At 39.1% G+C, this 22,995-nt stretch overlaps 1 protein-coding gene across 5 annotated transcripts in view; it reads right to left on the reverse strand.

Moving 5' to 3' along the window:
• Window positions 1–2,288: 2,288 nt before the first annotated feature.
• Window positions 2,289–22,995, reverse strand: part of PDLIM5 (PDZ and LIM domain 5) — a 129,481-nt gene continuing 108,774 nt past the window's right edge. For 4 of the 5 annotated variants that reach the window (XM_083756435.1, XM_083756434.1, XM_083756437.1 and 1 more), the window contains 5 exons: window positions 16,088–16,265; window positions 11,121–11,301; window positions 9,989–10,109; window positions 7,116–7,231; window positions 2,289–5,942 (listed from right to left, as the gene is read on the reverse strand). In XM_083756435.1, coding sequence (XP_083612561.1) covers window positions 5,853–5,942; window positions 7,116–7,231; window positions 9,989–10,109; window positions 11,121–11,301; window positions 16,088–16,265 — 686 coding nt within the window. In that variant the 3' untranslated portion in view covers window positions 2,289–5,852. The remainder of the gene's footprint in view (window positions 5,943–7,115; window positions 7,232–9,988; window positions 10,110–11,120; window positions 11,302–16,087; window positions 16,266–22,995) is intronic. The other variant, XM_083756436.1, reaches the window with a different exon arrangement.

Below are 22,995 nucleotides of genomic sequence, written 5' to 3' on the forward strand. Positions count from 1 at the left end.
AGCAGGCAAGTGCTGGTGGTGATTGCAACCCACAGGGGACGCCTCTTCACCTGGGTAGCAGTGCCCCAGTAGATGAGTGGGTGGGTAAGGGAATTTCAAGCTGCTAACCTGCCCCCTCTGCCACACGCTGGCCCCTCCCCGTGCCGTGAGTACCAGCCCCTTTTCTCTTGGAAAAAAGCACTCGTTACACCCCACGGTATTAACGGACAGCAGCACGTTTTTGCTCTGGCTATACCATTTTATGTGTGTTTTAAAAAGATTTGGCATGAACCACAGGGTTGCCGAAACATTTCCCACACAAAACACAGATGTGAACTTTTAAATGAAGGAGAAAACACACACACACACACACAAACAAACAATGCTTTCATTAACACATTCCTTAATATAAACATGGCAGGTATTTGCTTTTTAAAAAAATGTTCTTCCATTTTAAAATCCAAACATGGTTCACAAAACATAGCTATTTGGGGGGGGGGGGAGACGAGTTATAATCACAAATGGCTGCTCACAGGGAAGGAAAAATTACCGCCACCAAGGAAGTATAAATATGCATAGATGCTTTTTGTCTGCAGAACAGGGGGCACCTATTTTCTTTTAATGAGCCTCGGATATCAATGAATCCATTTAGAACCGATCATTTCAACATTTTGGAAACTTTGGCTGGGTAGCACTACTTCCCCCTCCCCCCACCATTTTAAAATTTAAATAGCACAGAGGAGCCAGTGACTTTGGGAGGGTCTCCATGATTATAGCCAAGTCTTCCTCAGAGGAATTTTGACACCCTGTTAATTAGTCAATTTCGAGTAGGAGCTGGGCTCTTTCAGTGACTCCTATTCTGCCATCAGTAAAGTGTGATTTCCTAATAAATTTCCATCAAGCAAACTATTTCTAGTAACTCCCCCTAATTAACACCAGGTTGCTAATAATAAATTAGGCTCTATGTGTTTCTGATATAACCAAGATCTTGTCTGAGCACAAGATATTAACGTCCCCAGAAAAGTAAAACTCCAGCCTAAATTAAGCCTGTGCTGGTTAAAAGGATTTATGTGCAGTCCTGTAAGAAAGGCTTTGAAGATCTTTAACACAGTACATTTCAACCAGAAACCTTTTTGACTGAAAGATTTGTTCTAGGTTGAGCAGTGAAAGGGGATTTATTGTGAAAACACACTGTTGAATTTTAAGACTATAAATATTACACTAGATTACAGTTTCTTAATGAATGAATGACAGATCTCTTATTTTTGTTTCTTGGTGCATTTTAATGTTAAATTATATTGTTGGTTGACAGAAACCAACCCTCTGCTGTTAAAATGTCAAACCCAGCCTTGATGCCTTTAAGAGTTTGGCTTCTGGAGTTTAATATACTGTTTTGCAAATAGACTTGCATTTGTCTTTAATTGTAGCCTAAACAAATGCAGCAGGGGCAAGATTCCTGTAAAGCTGGCTGTAGCTTTTTATAGTCATATGCAGTGCTCCCCCTTCCCTTGTACAAACAAGGTAGAAAACAGGAGCACATTCACCTAGTCAAAAGATACCCAGCTCATAAGAATCTTATGAGGCTACTGTTATCACGAAGTAATTGACCATGTTACTATAGATGGTTAAGTATCCTAAGGTGAAATCAGAGAATGCTTTGTGCCAAGGCTAAATACAGTATCAGATAAACTTAGTCAGAGGAGATAGAATTGCAGTTCCTATTTACTCTCTCCGGTTTACAGAGGACATCAGACATCTTTGCACACAACTCTGTCAAATATTCTGTTTTGCACCCAGGATTTGGGAAATTAAACAATAAATTATTGCAAACAAAGATTAAAGGGGTACGGGGCATCAAATTTAGATTTAAGCATGCTGTTGTCTTATGAAAACACAGGTTGCATTCGCACAACCAAATCCTGGCTTAATTAAGATGGGAAATGCATGAGCTCCATGCACTTGAAGGCCGGCTATTTATTCCCACTTTGCTCCTCCTTTTGCAGGAGTTGGAAAACAAGCTAGGGAGCTGCAATTAAACCACAGCTTCCCATTACATGCAGACTAGGAAACTTCCAAGCAAACCATGATATGAAGACATGTTTTAAAGTTGGCTTATGTATGCTGGCCTTAATGGAAGATATCGTGTACTCCATGGATCCAATCATTCATTGATTTCAGTAGGTCTACTCCAGATATAAAGGAGTTGGATGTCATGCATGCCCTGGTTTATTAAGCCAGGTTTTGACAGTGTAAGCCAGATCACAGAGATGAGAATTTTTATAAATAAATGTGTGGGGGGGGGGGTACACTGTAATTTCATGCCTTTTTTATTTATCATGTTGCTGACTTTGCTTTTTTGTAACAACTGGATCCAAAGACAACTGGATTTAGACAAGATATTTAAAAAAGAGAAAAAATGAGAGAGAGAGAAGAAACAAAGCAAAGCATAATATGCACATCACCAGAATCCAATGACTGGAGCAGAACAAAGCTGAACAGAATGATCTGGGAAATCCAAGAGCTGTTTCTGTCTGTCTTGCTTCTGAATGTCATCACTCCCCCACTTCTGAGAAATACTGAAGAAGACCAAAGTGCAACTAGTCCCAGATTTTGCTTTAGCTCTCTTACTACTGGAACTTTAAATATTCTGTTTGCAGATAACTGTGTACTGGCTTATTACAATATGCAAAAACGTTTTAGTGCAGCTAAGATTTTACTTTACTTAATGCCTGATGCTCATAAACAGTTTGGGTTTCAGCTCTGCCTTCTGAAACAAGCTATTTTCTAAGTGAAGTGCTCCTAAACCTGCATACAGATATCCTTCTCTCTGTTATTTTAAGTTGTTGTTGTTGTTGTTGTTGTTGTTGTTGTTGTTGATAGCTACTGGTACATTTGGAGACTACCACTTGGTGGAACTACTTGATAAATTCTTGGCATTGTCCACTAAGCCGTTTTGAATATTATTTTTCAACTTGTAAGTTTCCCAGCCAATTGCCAGGTCATGAACTTTGCCACATCATATATGTGTAGAGAATGAAGAAAATGACACATCTAAAAGAGTTTAGAAGTAAAGCTTAAAAGAATCATATATGTGTTTATAGAAGAATTTCATCACCAAAAAAGTAGCCTGTGAGAGATACTGAATTAAAGTACACTGCAAAAACGTTGGTCACTGCTATTAAAAGTATGGTAGGAAATATAACTTAAATTCCCATGGACTTTACTTGTCTCTTGAGTATATTTATATTTTTGGGTGGTCATAAGTGCTTGGCAGAGCTTACTAGATCCCAGGTTAATAATGAACCATGCTTTAAGGACTGTATCCAACTTAAGTTCTAGAACAGACCTACTGGAATAAGTTGGAAGGGACCCCGCAATGCAAGAACCTAAGTTAGTAATGTATTTTTATTTCAATGGGCCTGAGCTCAGTACAACTAATGTTGGCTTAACCCTTTGCTTCTATTTGTTTATAATAGGAACCAGTTTAACGCAAACAACTATTAACCAGGTGGGGTATGCAGCCACTTGGTCCAGCCAGCTAAACTGTTCTGCCATGTAGCAAGGACAGAACAATCAATAATGTGCACATGAACCAAAACAGGGGATTCTATTTTCTCATCCTATGTGATAATCTGCAACATGCGTGCTTCGAGGGCATGGGACATTGAGCAGGATTTGCCATGGCACAACAACATAGCCTAACATGTAGCTGAGAGAATCATGAGTCACCATTTTTGACTGGGGGAGTGGAAGCCAGGTGTGCAAGTATAAACTGGCATGTGGCCACTTACAAGTCAACGTTGGCCAAATAGCTTAAAAACCACATTCAGTCTATGCTTCTGAAGTTTAAAAGCTAGAATACATAAACTTTATATACCACTTCACTGGAGTGAATAAAGCTGGAAGTGGAATATTTCATGCCCCACAGTCCAGTCTGTGAAGTCACACAATGTGACACAGCATTTCATAATTCAAAGCAACAGTTCTTTGTTTTGTAGTCATTCTTCAGAAGTGACTGAAAACCAAGGCAAGCACAGCTAAACTGGCTCCTATGATCAGCTGGAAAGGAATGATTTACTTTTACTTTAATTAAAAAACCACACACCCCAGTTTGGTAGCATGGCCCATTAATCTTCTATGTAGATTCCACAGAAGCCAACTTATTCTTTCAATGGAACACATAAAATGTATGTGCATAATCACACACTTATTAGTCTTGTTTGGATGACTTAACAGTTACCCAGAGGTTGCAGACTAATTGTTTGCCCTTATTGGAATTTCCCAGCTCCTCTTATAGTAGGATATGCTTTAAAAACAGGTATGGGAACTTGTAATCTTCCCGAAGTTGTTGGACTCAAACACCTATCAGCTCCAGCCAGCTATCCCAAATGTGAGAATGATGGGAACTGAAGTCTAAAAAGATCTGGATGGTGCTACTTTTGCATTACAGTAAAAATTATTTCCCTTCTTTCCACTTTCAAAGTGATAAATACTTTGCCTTGCATTTCATTACAAAATCATATTCCTAACTCTGGAGAAACCAGAGGGATTGACATGTGTAGAAAGAACGTCAACTAATTCATGTATCTATTTACAAATTATGGCAAGCAAGCAAGCACCTGTGTTAAAATGGTAAATCACAATATCCTAACACCACAAAATATTACCCGGTATGTTAATTTTTATTTGATTTACTATGCTCTAGTGCATGAGAGTATTGCATCTAAGAAAGCTGACATTTTTTCATCCTTCACCCTTCCCTTTTCTGTTACACCAAAGAAGTGCACACAATAAATAAATATGTGCACACAATAAAGTAAAATTATATACAAGAAAGTATAAGATGTGATCTTACGTAACCCAAATCAGACTTACCCCATCCCAATATTCATCAGTCATTTTCTAGAAACATTTATGACATTTTAAGAGCAGGTAAGTTGCATGTTCTTCATCTGCACTCATACAAATTATACTCTGCATGGCCAAGTGTCTCATTAATTGGTTAATAACATGTTAACTCTTTCCCCCACATTTCTTAAGGGAGAAAATGAATGCAAAAAGGCAAATATTTATACAATGTGGGAGCTAAAAGAATTGGCTTACCACTGCTTACTTTCAAATTTCCTAATTACCTACAATAATGAATACTCCCTTTTGTGCCAAACAGTTTCATGTTCTTGGTTATATTTCTGAAATGCATATGATACATACCAGTTAAACTGATTCATTATCTAAAATTGGCCCTCCTCCCTCTCTCTCCTACCTAAGAAGCAGCAACAAACCCACCTTTAGTTTACCACTAGTGGCACTTAAATACAAATGCAAGCTGAGCTACAAAATGTGTGATTGAAACAATATCGCCCTTTCTTAAAAAGAAAAACGAAACAGCCCATCCCACAAAGTCCCAAAGATTTGCTCTCACTAAGAGAGAGTGTCCATCTTCATTTGTCTGACATTACTACTCTAAGTCATTTTAAATCAGGGGTGGGGAACCTGTGGCCCCCTCCCCTGCTCTTATTATTATTTTATTATTTATTAAATTTGTATGCCACCCTATACTCTCAGGGCGGTTACAACATAAAATAGCTATATAATAACACAACATACATACTTGGGTTCCAATTTCCATCAATCTCAGCTAATGTGGCCAATGGTCAGGGATGATGAGAATTTGAGTCCAGCAACATCTGCAGGGCTCTAAATGCTCCTTGTTGTATTACATGAAACAGTCATAAGCTTTATTCCTTCCCCACCCCAATCTCTGCTTCTACAGTTAAAAAGTCTAGATAAATACTTCAGTAAGCCTACTGAAAACCAAAACCCAGGAACTTTATTTCCCTGTCAATATCTATTATTCAGCAACCCCCAGAGCTTCAGATGTTCACAGAGTGGGCATGTTTCTTGCAAAGGGGCTTGTCCTTCTTGGAGAAAAAAGTGTGGCCTTCCAAACTCTCACAGCACACCTGAAATGAAATTTTAAAAGGCAGAAATGTTTCTCGTTTCAAAAATTAGCACATTGGTTAATAGCAATGTAGGTGTTTTCGGTGCTCATCACACTGAATTCTAAACGAACTAGTCTGGGTTTTTTTGTTTTGCTTTTAACATGAATAAAATACAAGTGGAATCTGCAACAAAATGTTGTGGTGTAGAGTGCTCCTGTTCAAGGCTCTAGCCAGTCATGCTTTCTTTATGGGTGTCTATTCCTTTATCCTCCCATTTACCCCAAACCAGCATTCCTTGGCTACGGAAGATGCTCAGTCTTCTACTAAACTGTTTTTGGGTCCCCTACCTTAGGATGCTTTTCCCCCTAAGCATACATTTTGCAAACACCGGGTTTCCCCCACAAGGCTGCTGATGCGTCTCTCTCATGTGTGTGTGTGGCTGTCTTGCCTCAGCAAAGATCCATACTTGAAAAATGAATTCACTATTGAACTGATTTGATGCAGTGATGGCTTTACTCTGTGAATGTTCTATTGTTGTTAGAAGCCACCAATAACCTTTCACCTAGGAAGGTCAGCCTCAGGAGAGGTTTTCTGGGACAACCAGGAGCTACAGTGGGAAGGATGGCGTGGCGAATGCCACTAGCTTGTGCTCACAATGGGTTGGATACAACTTGTAATTTTGTACTGCTCTTTTCCCAAGGAAATATGTAAATGGGCTCCGGCTTCCATTTTTTATCCTCCTATGTTCTCTATGAACATAGAGATAGTGACTGGACTCAAGGGCACCCAGTGAGTTTTATAGTTGAGTTGGGAATTGAATCTCCATGGTTTAAGCCCATCTAGGGAACCATTAACCTAGGAAGCATCTGCATGCAGATAATCTGCTCTACAACTGAACTACAGCCCTTCAAACAGAAGACTTGTATGTTTGGCAACTGATGGGAACAAATCTGAATGATTAAAGGGTTTTAAGAAAACAGTGTCAAACAAATTCACATCAAATATATCTTTAAGGAGCAAAAAAACCCCAAAAAGGCCAGCTTTACACAATAGCAAAGTGCTCTCCAAACAATTATGAATTATCCATAACGCACAGAAGATAACACTATTAAAAGAGCATTTCATAAGTTAATCCTATCTTATTCAGGCTAGCAATAGCATTGCTGCCATTGATAACTAAGTTTTTATACTTACTGAGCACACAAAGCAGGTATCATGCCAAGTGTGGCCCAAGGCTTCCAGGAACCTGTCCCCAGCTTCAATGGGGAATTCACAGCCATGGCACATGGTCCCAAAGAGTCCATAGTAATCTGTGCAGGCAGACACAAGCATGGCAAAATGTGAACAAAATGTCTCAACTTGCAACAAACACTAAATCTGAATAAATGTCGCGGTAAGCACATAAGTGCTCAAATCACACGCCATAGGTAAGGTATGGGAAGATTTAAGAATTGAGAACATGATCCCCTTTCCCTTTAGCATTCCACCACTACATAAGCGACACTCAATGTTGGTTGTTATGTACTGAAGTTCTCACCCTGGGCCAGCAGGGGGATACTGTAGATAGTTATGCAAATGAAGGATCAAAAGTGACGTTCAGTGATTGGATAGTTTTTATGCAAATGAAGGATCGAAAGTGACGTTCAGTGATTGGATAGTTTTAGAAAGTTGCTACAGTAACGTTGTACTGGAGCTCTATATAAGCATTCTGAGTTAGCCCTTCAGTTCAGTTCTGTTCTGTTCTGGCCTCTGAATAAACAAGAGCTGTTTGAAGAATCGCTGTGTCGTCTGATATGTTCACCCACAACTTAACATTGGTCATGCCTGGAGTAGAGAAACTGAAACCAGTGGGTATTTCCTGTTTTCAATAGGTCTCCTCTTTGTACTACTTAAGTTGGATTATCACCCTATGGTTTTTTCTTAACTGAAGAGAGACACATCAGAAAAAATGAAATTCTAAAAATTGTGGCATTGCAATACTTTTCTTTCTTTCTTTCTTTCTTTCTTTCTTTCTTTCTTTCTTTCTTTCTTTCTTTCTTTCTTTCATCTATATCCCACCCATTTCTTCAAAGAACTCAAGGTGGTGTACATGATTCCCCCTTCAATCCTCACAACAACCCTATGAGGTAGGTTAGGCTGAGAGGCTGCGTGTCTGGCCCAAGGTCACCCAGGAAGCTTCATGGCCAAGTGGGGATTTGAACCTTGGTTTCCCAAGTACTAGTCCAACACCCTCACCACTACACCACACTGTCTCTTTATTTGCCAGAACCATTTTTATTTATTCATTAGGAAATTCATATACCTCCCTTTCATTTGTGAGAACTTTCAAAGCATCTCACATAATCAAAAATACAGTAAAATAAATAATAAAAATGGAATCAATATAAGCAAATCAGAAACAGACAGCAAGGAAACCCTTCCGTTTTTCTCCAAGGAATCCAACACAATACATTCCTGCAACAAAAGCAATCTCAGCATATGGCTATAACTCTCATTGCCCTTCTCCCAGTGACCAACTCAGTTCCCTAAGATCATATGGATGCTACTTCTACAACTTAAAGGGTTTACTAAGTTTGGTATAACTTACTACTCAAACAGAGCTCATTTTAAACCTGAAAAAGTCCTCTCCATTTCACAGTATCATATTGAAAATGGGTGCACGCCTATTTAACTTGGCTGCTGTTTACAGTTTCAAGAGGTTTACAAGCCTTTCTACAGAAGACAGAAAACAGTAGCCAGGGCAGATTGAAAAGCTTCTGTTTTCCTTCCCTTTCAACCCCAGACACACAGTCTAAGATTTTTCTCCTGTTACGTTAACCATGGTAACAGCAGCCTGAAGTAATCTGTGCACAGAAAATTTACAAAGGACAAGTCAGTGATGTCCTGTATTGAAGCTTGTTCATCTAATCTCCAGTCTCTGATTCCACAGAGAAATCTAGCTTGAAGGCTTGCTGGGTGCAAAACTGGTGCCTTTAGCTTAGACATCTAACCATTCTTTCTGTATTGCAGCTTCACTACTTCCACTCAATGCCACTGAGGTTGGTTCCCAGGGTTTACACCGCCATCTACTCTTAGCTACTGCCAAGTTTGAGGCATCTCTTGGGTTCACACAGCAATATGTTATCCTGTGCCAAAAAGACAGTTCCTTGGTTTTGCCAATCCTATGTCTTGTTGGGGGGGGGGGGATAGCTTACCACTAACCCACTCAAAAACACAGGAAAAGCAAACAATTGTGATTTTTAATTCTACATATTTTGCATTTTTTATGATAAAAATAGGGGAACTATTAAAAGAACAAAGGAGAGCAAGAGAACACAAGGGAAAACAAAATTGTTTGCCATCAAAGGAAGTTCTGCAAAACACATTCCAATTCAGACATGTGTGAACATGTTACTTTGGGATTCTTACTTTAGTATTCTCTCTAGCATCTTAAGCGGTTACTAATGACCAAGGTCCAGGTTAATGAAGTACAGTTTTCTGTAACAGCTAAATAAAAACAGCTGAAAAATACCAGCTGCTTATTTCCCTTTCTCCATCAGAAAAGAGCTCTTCCATTACAGGAAAGAAACCTTTGGATCTAACCCTATGTAGATAATCAAAATAATGACAGAAATGAACCAAGTGCCATTTCCCCCACACTTTTCCTACCCAATCAGGGACTCCAAATTTACTTAAATCTGATTTTATAGTTTTAACTGATTTTTACCCTTTAAATCTATTGTCTTTTTTAGACACTACTTAGAGGCAATTGGAGTTAAGCAGCATATAAATTGTTTCTTTAAATCAGGCTACCTCAACCTCGGCCGTCCAGATGTTTTTGGCCTACAACTCCCATGATCTCTAGCTAGCTGGACCAGTGGTCAGGGATGCTGGTAATTATAGTCTCAAAACATCTGGAGGGCTGAGATTGAGGAAGCCTGATTTAAACAAACAAGCCAAACTAGAGAAGCTCCATCTGTAAAAGTTTGATGTACTGGTAACAGCAAGGGGTGGGTCTTATTTTGTAGAGGAAAAACATGATGCCGGTGTAACTAACACAAACATACTGAGTCAAGTAAAATGCTCACCTGTCTCACAGTAGGGATCACCATCCTCCAAATGGAAAACATTGTTGCGTATGGGCTTGTGACAAGCCACACAAACAAAGCAGGAAACATGCCAGGTTTGTTTCAAGGCATTTATTACTTCCTAGATGCAGGAGAGACAAAAAACACCACCACCATGTTGATCACTATAGGACTGGAATGAGATGGATTGCTGTTCTCTTAACCATGAAGAAACCTTTTTTTTCTTACAAGAAAAAAGGAAAGAAGGAAAGAAACTGGAGAAAGCATTGAGGAATGTAGTTCTTGAACCAGATTTTCTGAAGTTACTGCCATTCGTAGGCTGAGAATCATAACAAGGGAGCAAGAGACGAGTGAGTTCAGGTCGCCCCATGCCTATGAATCTGAACATATAATTTGAACAATTTTTTCTGCCCTGAATAAATTTCATACCTAAATGTGTTAGGTAGTAGGTGCTTATTTTTTTACAAGCATCTCAGGCAGAACGCCACCTGGGATATTATGATTACAAATTTCACAGCTTACTAGTAAAGGCTTCATAGAGACATATTGGTTTGTTTCTGTGTTGTTATGTATTTTGTGTTCTCATTTTTTTATTTTTATGTTGTGATCTTTGGATGAAGGGCTGTGGAATGCCCTCCCATCAGATGTCAAGTCTTTTAGAAGACATCTGAAGGCAGCCCTGTTTAGGGAATGTTTTATCGCTTTATTATTATTATCATTAATTCTGCTGGGAGCCGCCCAGAGTGGCTGGGGAAACCCAGCCAGATGGGTGGGTTATTATTATTATTATTATTATTATTATTATTATTATTATTACATTTTAATCATAATCACAATTCAGAGATTATGAAGTAGGCTATTGCATCATCCCCGCCAGCCTCCAGACCATTCTTTTCTGAACTTAAATCTAATCAGGGACATGATAAAAAATCTTTCCACTGCCAGTGTATTGTTTAACCCTGGATAAGGTACAAGAGAAGGAGTTTCCTGACTTTCTGCAATTCAGTCTTTTAAAGGTAGTTACGAGGTTCCGCAGTTAGGTCTGCATATGTCTCAATACTTCTGAACTGATCTAGTGTTAAGGATTCCAACATCTAGTCCAAAACTTTAACTTGACAACTTTATTACTTACCCCAAGTATCTTCCTCTGGCATCGGGCACATTCAGGGGCAAGGAACTTCTCGTAGCAGCCCTCACAGTAAAGAGCTCCCTTTTCTTCCACAAAGCCAATGTAAGCCATGGAGGTTTTGCAGTGTGCGCAATTAAACTCTTCTGGGTGCCAAGACTTTCCCAAGGCTACCAGAAAAGGCCCTCTGTTTTGAACAGAAACAAAAGCATCAAATGCTATGCAATTAGAAGCAGGGAAACGTGGACAATTTTCATGTTAAGAACATGCCGATAACATACCTTAAAAGCAAAGCTGATTTATAAAAAATACATATGCTGAGAGAATGAAAAGGTACAATGGAATGTAATTACATTATTTTCAACAGCTAGTTTAAAGGTTTTAATAAGTTAAACTCAACTAACAATGCCTGCCCTGGTATGATCCATTTTTCAAGGGAAAGGTGTTGAATTAGCATCTCTTAAAGACTGTTGAAGAAATTAAAAATTGAAGATGTTGGAATGGAATGCTGGAAGACATCTGAAAGCAGCCCTGTTTAGGGAAGTTTTTAATGTTTGACGAACTATTGTATTTTAATATTTTGTTGGAAAAGCCACCCAGAGTGGCTGGGGAAACCCAGCCAGATGGGTGGGGTATAAATAATAATAATAATAATAATAATAATAATAATAATAATAATAATGTTTGGTGAAAAGGGCAAGCTTAATTCAACAGGGATGGCCAACCTTTTGTGGGCCAGGGACACATTCAGAAATCTAAATGGAGCACCACAATATGCCTATTTCACAGAATGAAACTAGTAGTGCTCAGAATTCTTCCCCCTCCCCACAAAACTCCAACAAGAAGCAAGTAAAATACAGTGAAAAAGAAGCAGGCGACACTCCTGAGAAACAGACATCGTTCCCCAACAAACACCTCTCCAATTCTCAATTTTGAATAATAGAAATTTAGAGGGGAATAGCCCTTGGTGTGCACTGAGGGGGGTGAGTGGGTATCTGAGGGAACCACATTGGAGATGCCATTATTACAGACACATGAAACCAGGGTTAATTTGAAAATGTAAACGACTCAAGATTCAAAAGTGAGGTAAAGCAATGTTGAAAGTAAAACTACATTTTAAATAAATATGAAACAGCTCTGGGCATTTTATTATCCCTTCACCTTGAAACAGAATTAATACTCATTTCTAAAATGAGAATAAATGTAATTTTGGAAGAAGATGAAAGGTAAATTTCAGACGCATTTCCTGGATGCACGTGAGAAGTCTGCCCATCCGATGGAAAACTCTTGAAACAGTCCTGTGTGTGGATGTAGCCCCTTTTCATCAACTCCAGCATCAAATTTATTTACAAGTCTTTGGCTTAACCAGTTTCCTTTGCCAAAGAACGGAGGCTATCTTTTAAATACCAGCCAGATCTAGAATTCCTGCTGCATATTTGCACAACCATTCAAACATCTAGAAAAAGAGGACACGCTATTTCTTTTAGAAAATTGATTTTTGTCTTTCTATGGCCTGTTGGCGACTTTAGAACTTATTGCAAAGGGTTTTATTTATTATTTACAGTTCTCCATGCAGCTTTAAGAGGACAGTCCAGAATTCTATAGACACCCCCTGCTGCCATGTGATTACCTGAACGGTGCAAATACTGACCTAACCCGATACCCTCCAACCTCTGTACAAGCACCTTTTTACATCAATGCCCTTTCAGTTATGTAGCGATCAAACAATACAAGTCCTTATGTACAACAAAGTGCTCCCTTCTCACTGTGTCAGCAAAGGCTAATTTACCAGACTCATTAGGAACACAGAAGAGGTCCTTCTGGCCCCAGGTGGAATCAAGTTTCCGATTGTCTGCTCTAAAATGATAGACTTGGATGCTAATGAAGTAGGAAGGGAGGAAGTGTTTTTACACCACCTGTTACATTTAGCAAGCAGTTTTTTCATACTTGTTATATTTAAGTTTTCTGCTGTGATTTTACAGTTTTGACATTGCAAAGTGAACCGCTTAAAGCAGTACAAAAGTCCCAATTTAAGAGGGGTGGGGAAGCAACTGTTTTCTTCCAGTATCTCCCTATATTCAGAAGTTATTCATGATTTTTGTAGTTAAAAGTGCCATGTTTAATGCATGGAATCACACCAAGAAAAGACCACAAAGTGATTATAACATTACTTTCACTGATCCAGAATTTAATACTCATGCTCTGAATAACATAAAGTGAATTGCAACACGGGCCAAGAAAACATAAGTGTTAAGTACTGGCTGTCAGTTAATGTACTAATTTCAGTCTCTCCCCCGTCCATTGTACCACTTTGAAGTATCAATAGAACTTACATCTGAGTGTACACGCTTAAGATCCATGCTAAGTCCTTCAAATGTTTCCCTAGGAGTAGAACTGTAATCATTTATAGGACATGCCTTGTAGTCTCCATTTATTAATGAATAACAACAGTTTGGATGAAGTTTAAGCCTGCTTCACTGATTGCTTCCTGCACTCAAATTGCTTTCTGTTACTATAGTTGTGGTCAGATACTCAGAACCAGTATTCCTTTCAGAATTTTGAGACACAGATGTGTTCCCCCATGGATAAAAATACCCAATATTTCCATATCCAGTGTTTCCACATCCAATGTGAGCACTTTCTTCGATTTGTATTGTTCAAACAGTAACTGAAGGGGCACTGATGGAAAAAGATTGCTGGAGTGTATCAAGTTAGTGTCACTGTTTGCTCTGTTCTGGTAACCAAAAGGCAACAACTCTGGCCTGATTTCTTCGTGTTAAATGAAGATAATATAAATATAAAAATCACATTTTTATACTGCATTGCTTATTCATTTCCTGTGTCAGGCAACACGTAACTCCTTATTCATCTTGGGGGATCCCCCCCCCCACTCTTTTTTAGCAGCTGACAAAGCCTATGATAACTTTATTTTAGAATGAAAAACCTTTAAAATAAACCCATTGAATGTAAACTACACAAAAATACATTAATAAAAATATGGATTTGAAAGTAATAGCTAACTTAGTTATTCTGACATTCAAAGACATGCCATGCTGCATGAGTACTTGAGTACTGTCAAAGAACACCCCATCAGATCCACATTACAAATATTTTGTAGATTTCTACATATGCAACAGGCCTTCCCCCCCCCTCTCCCCCTGCAATGCACCCTGCCAAACCTCACTCTGGGGTGGCTGGCTGAACCCATGGAAGAGCACACAGGGTGAGGAAAGGGGATATTGTTTTGTCTGGGAAGCTGAAATGCTTGCACTGACAGAGTGATCGCCACGGCGCTACGTTGAATTTGTCATCTGTCTTAGGTTTCAATGCAAAAAGAAGGATTTTTTTAAAAAAGTAGGCCCAGGAAAGTATCTATGATGACTAGATGATAACTTGATCAATAATTAAGAAAAGAAATTAAAAAGTTATGAGGTGGCCTCTCTTAAATTTTGGGAGCTGGCATTTCATGGTTATTTTATGTCTCAGTGTAAAGTAACCAAGTCTGCAATGCAGTTTGGCTGCAAAACAGGTGTGCTGTGGAATGTCACTTGATCCAGCGCTTACCTTTTCATAGGTAATACTGCCCCAAAGGGCATGAACTGTAATTATGCTAAAACCTCAACCCTGAAGGCTATCACAAGTTTCCCAAACCACTGTAGTGCAAGAGTGTACGGAGAACATGATATATTGATTAAGGTATTGTCAGATGGCTTCAGTGCATATCCTTCTCATCTGGTGTTTTCTGCTTCCTTTCATTTCCTGAATAAAGCACTGGGATAATTTGCCTGCAGATACTGCGGGCATCAATTACACATTGCATCCATACCCATACAATATATTTTATAATTCCCAGCCTAGATATTGTGAGCATTAATTATGCTTTGTTGATCCTCCTACATTTTTCTGTGCTCTCTGATACAACTGATCATGGAGAACTGGTGATCCAAATGCAGGACTTCATGGATCCTCCTTGGGTTGGCCCAGAGTTCTCAGAGTGGGGGCAAGGTACGGATATTGCTTGTCTCCTCGTAATTTTCCTTATGGAATCATGTAAGACTCAATTCCATTTAACGTGCAAGAGCCAGCTCAACTAAGTCACATGAAGGGGTGGACTAATCATCTTCCTTGACACCCCTACCGTTTCATCATTTACTTGATGACTGGCCACAGTTAAGAGTTCCAGTGTGAACTGACTAATCCAGGCAGACAATAATAGCTCTGTAACCTGCCTTGGGGATTTGGGATACCTGTCACTGACAAGGTTGTTACAGAAGGCAGTGCTGGAGCGCAACCTGCAGGCTGTCAATCATTGTTATTACATGGGTTGAACTTGAAGACGACTTGTCAGAAGCAGTCAAACTCCTAAGGAGCTCGTGTAAGCATAGTTCTAGCAATGATTCAATTGTTTGTTTAATTGCCATTTAAGTTTGATAGAGGCGGTATTGTTTAGTTTTCTTTTACCTGTTCTGGCCTTCAAAGAAATATTTGCTACTGCATATTATTTTGCTTTATTTCCATATCACCTGCTATTTGCTTTTCACCTTGTTTACCTTCTGGGTCTGATTGCAATGAATACTTATTTGCTTTAAGTTTCACTTCTGGTGTCTCCTGCTCCCTGTGCCAATGTCACTAAAAACAGTTTCAAAAAGTGTCCATAGCTACTGGGAGTGTATGATATGCAGTTAATATTTATGCTAACTTTCTTCTCAGATTCAAATTATCATTCAATGATGTGCAACTTTTTTCTACTATGAATTACACAAACATTAACTATATCTATATATACAATCTGTTTCAAGTAGAGTTCTAGAAATACCAGCTAGTAAAACTTATAATTTATCATGTTTGTGGGGGTTTTAAGAGAAGACCTGGAATGGTCTTGTCTATGGGCTAAGAATATTAAGGTGTAAAAATCTTATAGATTAACAATTAGAAAGCCTTCACCTCATGTTAAAAGGGGGGAAATTACAAACCTAATTACTTGATTGCAATGAGCACACATCGGAGTTCGCTTTCCTGCCGGAATATGCTCTGCCATCTGAACCAAAGTGTCTTCATCTGTTGGCAGAGGTGGTGGTGCTGTATTTTTTTCACTTGGCACAGTTGCTCCGGGTCTTCCACTCTTGTCTGATGTCCATCCACTTCCAGCTGCTATAAAACAAAATGGAAGGAAAACTTTATAATAAACTATGCTTGCAGTGACAAATATGAGTAACCTCAAAGAAGTTTTGAGGCATAGTGTCAGGGGACTGCCATTGAAAGGGGGGAAGGAGGCAGGAACATACAGGGAGCCTCCTACTTTGTTGAGCAGTAATACTTCGTCAGAGACCGCGGGGAGCGAAGCCTCAGGCGAAACGGAAGAGGAAAGGTGGGGGGAGGTGAGGCAAAGGCTCACAGATGTTACTACAAGCCCCCGTTGCCTAGTTTGGGCAAGGGAGTCAAACGTAAGGAAAAGAGGAGGAGACTGGGGGTGTCGAGGTTCTTATGCTGGGGGGCGGGGACAGGAAGAACTCACTCTTGAAATCTGTTAGTGACTGAGGCAGACATGAACTTTGGATTTCTGCACTGTACATAGGTAAAGGTAAAGGTACCCCTGCCCGTACGGGCCAGTCATGTCCGACTCTGGGGTTGTGCGCCCATCTCGCTTAAGAGGCCGGGGGCCAGCGCTGTCCGGAGACACTTCCGGGTCACGTGGCCAGCGTGACGAAGCTGCTCTGGTGAGCCAGCACCAGCGCAGCACACGGAAATGCCGTTTACCTTCCCACTATAAAGCGGTACCTATTTATCTACTTGCACTTAGGGGTGCTTTCGAACTGCTAGGTGGGCAGGAGCTGGGACTGAAAGACGGGAACTCACCCCGCCACGGGGATTCGAACCACTGACCATGCGATCGGCAAGTCCTAGGCACTGAGGTTTTACCCACAGCGCCACCCGCAGTTTGCACCAAATAAAACCTGGAAAAAGGCAGGTTGGAGTCCTGGCTGTTTACTCGCGAGCAACCATACTCATCCCTGACACATAGCATATGTAATGATTGGGTCATAGCTAAGCAACTGGAGAATGAAATAGATGTGTACCTATATATTAATCTGTACTATTATAATTACAAAATAGTTTATTCCAGGTCATAACTATGAGCCCTTATTGGTTTGTTATAATGCAATAAGAGCTCTTAAGCTGTAATCCTATTTTTATTGTTTGTTATCAGTGCTTTATTTAGTAAATAAGAAAAATGTGGCCCTGGTACTCATATACTGATAAAAGTGCTGGTGCGTGCCAGCAAAAAATGGTTGCCATGAGCAACAAACAAACATACAAACAAACATACAAACAAACAAACACACACAGGGACTGCTACTCCATACTGGTGAGAATTGTTGCAAAACAGTATCATCATCATCATCATCCTCATCATTTCCCATGGCAGCTGAGAGCAGCAAAAAGCATCAACAACCCATCTAAAAAAATACATTGCTGAATCCAAAATTTCTAAAAGTTCTTTTGGAATCCAAGAACCATACACTCAAACTATTAGTTCAAGAAAAGGGTAGCTATGAATGGAAAATGTGGGGTGGGTGGGTGAAGGAGTTACTGGTTTTGAGATTATGTATGTGAGATTAATTTATTTCTCTATTAAAAGGTCATATTTCGTCTTTTGTTATAGTATAAATTTTATTGAATTTAAGAGTTAATGAAATCTCTTTTTAAAAAAAGAACTGTACAGGTACCTGGACATAAGTGCCATTTAACTCAGTGGAGCTTATTTCTGAATATATATGTACAAAATTGCACTTTAAAAAGTTTTTTTTTAAATGCTTTAATAAAAAGCTTGAAAAGTTGTAGCTCAAAATATACTCATGGATAATTTCCAAAAATGGTATGGCTACGAGTACTTAATTGCAAATAAAACAGGCTTAAGACAAGGAAACAATGTTTAAAAACATCTTGAACTTTCATCAGGTGCCTATTATTGCCAATCAGGTTGTTTTAGCAAAAGAAGTGGGAGGTGACAGAATTTTAAAAATATGGTCGTCATAAAAATAATGAAGACACTGTAAAGAACGATGAACAATCCGATTTTATGTGGGATAAATGTTAGTACAACCCCTCCCTTTCAATTGAAGATCTGGATGAAACACAAAGTTATTGTCACTATATGTCTAACATTACAATGTGAAAACTAGTTTTTTAGATTTATTATCTTGTTACTACCTATATCTAAAAACAGAGTTTTCAGACAGTCTGAGAGCAACTATGCATTCATATTATTTGAATCACAGTGTGACTCAAAAGCGAAACACAATAGATATTAAACTTTAAGCAAACAAATGAGGGATGAATGATATGCTACTTCTGACACATTTACAAAGGCAGTACAAACAGAAGCGTGTTTGAAAAAAGCATACTTTCATGAGGCATGCCAAGGAATGTTAGGACCTTACCAGAAGTACATTTAAATAAAAGAAGACTTGCTTCCTTTAGTTAGCTATTACCAAGAAAGAAAGAGGCATTTTCCTCATTTGAAAATGGTGACCTGATGTGTACTGTGCAATGTTGCATAATAGCCACAGGAACCCAAGTGGGGCTGGGCCACTGAGAAAGAAGATAGAGGTGTTGAAATGCTTTAGGAAGCACCAATATTCTCAGAAGCACACAAAAAAAACCCCACACCACCAAATGGGGTGATCCTCCAAAACACACCCCAATGAGGACAGGAGTTACAGAATATTGCATGTCAGTTGGAGTGGAGAACCAGGCAAGGGGACAAGAGACAGAATTGGCCTGCTCGAGCTGAACCCCAACTGAGCATTGTAATGTTCAAAAACATGTTTACAAATATTCAACTGGATAAAGAAATACCACTCCTTAGGCATGCAAAAAAATATTTCACCTATTCATATACAAACACAGCATTTCCCATGAAATATTACTACTATTACTATTTTGATTTTCTATATCACTATTTTAAAGCCTTAAAATTAAAGGTGACAATATTTGGCACAGCCAAGGTTTTATTAATAGCATATTATACTGCTGATTGCCAACTCAATAGTGAACTGGGAAAAATAGCGAAGCATTGCTACGAGGGAGTAAGGTCAGATGTGTGAGGCAGTTACCCTGACAGATGATCTCTTGCCCATGGCAACAATACAACAGACTAAATAGTTCAGCACTCACTTAAATATAAGATCAAGTGTCATGTAATATCTATAAATAACAATATTACTTCAATGTGCACAATTTCATTTTCAACTGCTGAAATGAAATATAGTGCTATTAGACTAGTATAAAATGAAATGCTGGTTCTTCAGCAGAATATTAACAGACTCTTATACAGTAGCAGTTCTTTATTTCCTGTCCACGTGGAAGCTGAAGGAATTTATCCTGCTTGAATAAAAAAATAATTATGGTAAATGTATGAGATACTTTAGTCCCTTAAGATCCCCCAAAGAATCATGGGCTCAGGTTAGCAGCAGAGAAAGAGCACAAGGCATTCAATAGCCACATTTTATTTTATTTTGCTGAATTTGTGGAATACAGTTAAAGCTTTAAATCCTCTCATGATGAAAGGCAGAACAGGAAGGATTATGCTGTTATCATTTCTTAAAATGACTGAGAAAGCTAGAATGTGCACCATGAAAATCAGAACAGGTGCATTAGAGGCCCGGTTACAACTTCAGAGGGTTAGTTTCCTGCTGTAGTAGCTAGCCTTTCATCTCTCAAGAGCTCAGATTAAATGGGCTGTGAAGCTTCTTAATTAAAATGAGCATTCTGGGTTGGCTTGGGTCATCTTCTCATCTGCTGTACCATAAGCCACTCAAAAGTCAGCACAATTTCAGAGTTGTGTGTTTTTGTGTATGTGTGTGTGTGTGTGTACTGACATACACATACAAACACCAAGCAAGAGCAGTTATAGAACCTGGGAAGGAAGTAGCACCTTGGAGCACCATCACATCCTATTTACACCCATCTATTTATTTTAGTTTGGCTAATTTTTGCATCAGGTAGCATTACTCATTATATGTCATAGACTTGTGTCTTGGCTGGCTTCATGGTTTTCCCCACGTGATTTTTGCATAGTGTACACACCCACCCACCCACCCCTCTCATGATTTGTGAGATCAAAAATTATGAAACCGATATCACAATAAGGACTTCAAGCTGGTTTGGGACGATATATTACTTTATCGCCCAGCCCAAGCTCTGGATAATGCCATTGGGGTAATTGGGATGCCATACTGGGACTCTTAAAAGTAGAACTACTAAGTAATGAGGCAGAAATGGCTGTGAGAGATAGAGACATTCCCACATTCCGAGACAGCAAGAGACTTTTGCATGGACAGTTCCATGCAGTTCGGAATGATGATGGCAGCAACCAGACCCCCAAAAGGCACAATGAAGATAAACACACAATAAAAACCAGTAGTTAACAATGCAAAATTCACAAGCCATTACCTTCAGGTACAATAAAATTAGGGTTGCCATATGTCTGGGTTTTCCCAGACATTTAAACCGTACTATCCTTGCTACTAAACAGCACTTCCATTTTACTTCTGCCAACATTTTCTAAAGGAGAGATGAGAGCGCTGGCTGTAAATCATCTAGCCTGATAAGAAGACCCTGTCTCTGAACTATATTTAAACTAGGGAATGGAAGTGAATTTCATTCAGTTTGCAATTTTAAGTGAACTGACTTGATTCCCATCTCCCACACTAGCACAATGGAATGGAACAATACAGCCTTTGACTCAAAAACTGTACCAAGTGTCAATATATATATATATATATTAGGATAAAATCATTTAGAAATATGTTCAATGAGATAAAACACATATTTTAATATGAATTTTTGGATGGATTTTTTCCTCATTAAAAAAAACCAGTTTAATGTGGAAACAAATTTATGAATGAACACATGCAAAATTAGCACCAACTGGAAATAAATTAAGGACAGATGGAAGAGACTAACAGAAGTTATTGTATTCCCCTATACTTCAGCAAGACTAACTAGTACAGTGGTACCTTGGTTTACGAACTTAATCCGTTCCAGAAGTCCGTTCATAAACCAAAGCATTCTTAAACCAAGGTGTGCTTTCCCATAGCAGCGGGGGGCTCAATTTACAAATGGAACACACTCAACAAGAAGTGAAACATGTTCTGCTTCCAAGGCAAAGTTCACAGACCAAAACACCTACCTCTGGGTATGCAGCGTTCCTAATCCAAGTTGTTCATAAACTAAGCTGTTCTTAAACCAAGGTACCACTGTAGTTGAATTAGCTTTGTATTCTATCTTTTTTTTTGGTCTGTTAACAAGTAGGAAGTGAAATCAAAGTTATGTATTAAGTCTAGATCTAGATTATTTCACTGCATTACGGAATCTATCCTATATTTACTTAACTGTTAACACAGGCTGTAGGGCAAAACATTTGATGGCTACCAGATTGGGGAAGGCTGGTCTAGGAACTTGAAATCTTACTCATTTTACATTAAGGTATCCATTCTCACACTTTTCTCCTTTTCCCATTGCTCCTTCTTCCATATCTTTGTCCAACACAATTCCATACATATCTACGCCCACACAGGTGCATTTACTATCAGACCATATTTCTCTCTTTATTCCCCACCTTTTCAAAGCACTGTAGCAACACCTGAGCTGATTTTGAACTGCCTGCACCTCGTCTAATCATAGCAACCTAAGTGAAGTCGGTGTCAAATGCTACCGTTTTGATCTGATAGCACCTCTTTTGCAGAGGTATATGTTGCAATGGAGAATCATGTCCTAATTAACTAATCAACCCTCAACAGCTTTTTGCTATCACTCTTTGTCATGGGTAGCAGGGAAAATTCAAACTTTTTGTTTTTTTACAAGACTGTCTGAACGCACTCTGGATAACGTATGGTGAATTTCTATCAATCATTGATCCTGGGGCATGTCTCTATGTGCTGCAGCACTGCAAATGCTTTCTAGGAGCGGGGTTAATTCACCTCTTATTTTGCCATTTTAAAATGTTATATTGTTCGGAACCATGCACCCTCTGGGTGGCTGAGAAAATGTTCTCTCCCTTAAATTTCCAATGGAGGCAGATCTCACCTAACAGGGTAGCCTCATTTCAGAATTACTAGGGCCATGGCTAGAGGCCAAGGAAGGATGTACTGCTGCCAGAAGTGGGTGGGAGGAGGAAGAGGATATGGGCACATATTAATCCATCCCCTCTGCATTTGACGCCATGGGAGCAGCCAATGGACTGTGGAAGTAAACAATGCAAGCATTTCAACGCTCTCCCACTACCTGAACCTAGATATGAATAATGCTAAATATTTCCACACCAGTTTATAAACCAATGAAACAATGCATACCCCCCAAAGATATAGCCCCCATTGTATCTTCCAGTGGTCCCAGGAATTTCACATATTTTCATTTATATTTGCACAATCCTAAAAAAAACCTCCAAAATAAAAACCAAAAATAAACCCCACTGCCACAGTGATTTCAAAAGGTTGACATTTCACATCACAAGTAAATACCTCAGCTTTAACAGTTGACATTTATGAATAGCTTTGCTGTGGTTTCACAATATACTTTCCTTGGCTGCGTCGGAATTCACATTAGTTAACTTGTGAGAGTTTGTGGTATGCCGCCCCGTGACAGAAAAACAATTTAGAATTATTAATACCAGACTGTCCATTTGTTAGAATCAAACTCCTCTGATGTTGCTACTGAACTATCTATACAATGTTTGTAGGGAATTAAGGTCTATTCCTACATTTGCTATATTGGTTGACAGCAGAGATGCCTAATCATATCCTCTTTGATTCTTCTGCAAAAAAAGGGGGGGTTCCAGAGAATGATTTAAAAATCTATGCAAAAGTGAAATTGCTGA

This window comes from Podarcis gaigeae (assembly GCF_964106915.1).
Source record: "Podarcis gaigeae genome assembly, chromosome: 9".
In the NCBI taxonomy this organism is placed as follows: Eukaryota; Metazoa; Chordata; class Lepidosauria; order Squamata; family Lacertidae; genus Podarcis; species Podarcis gaigeae.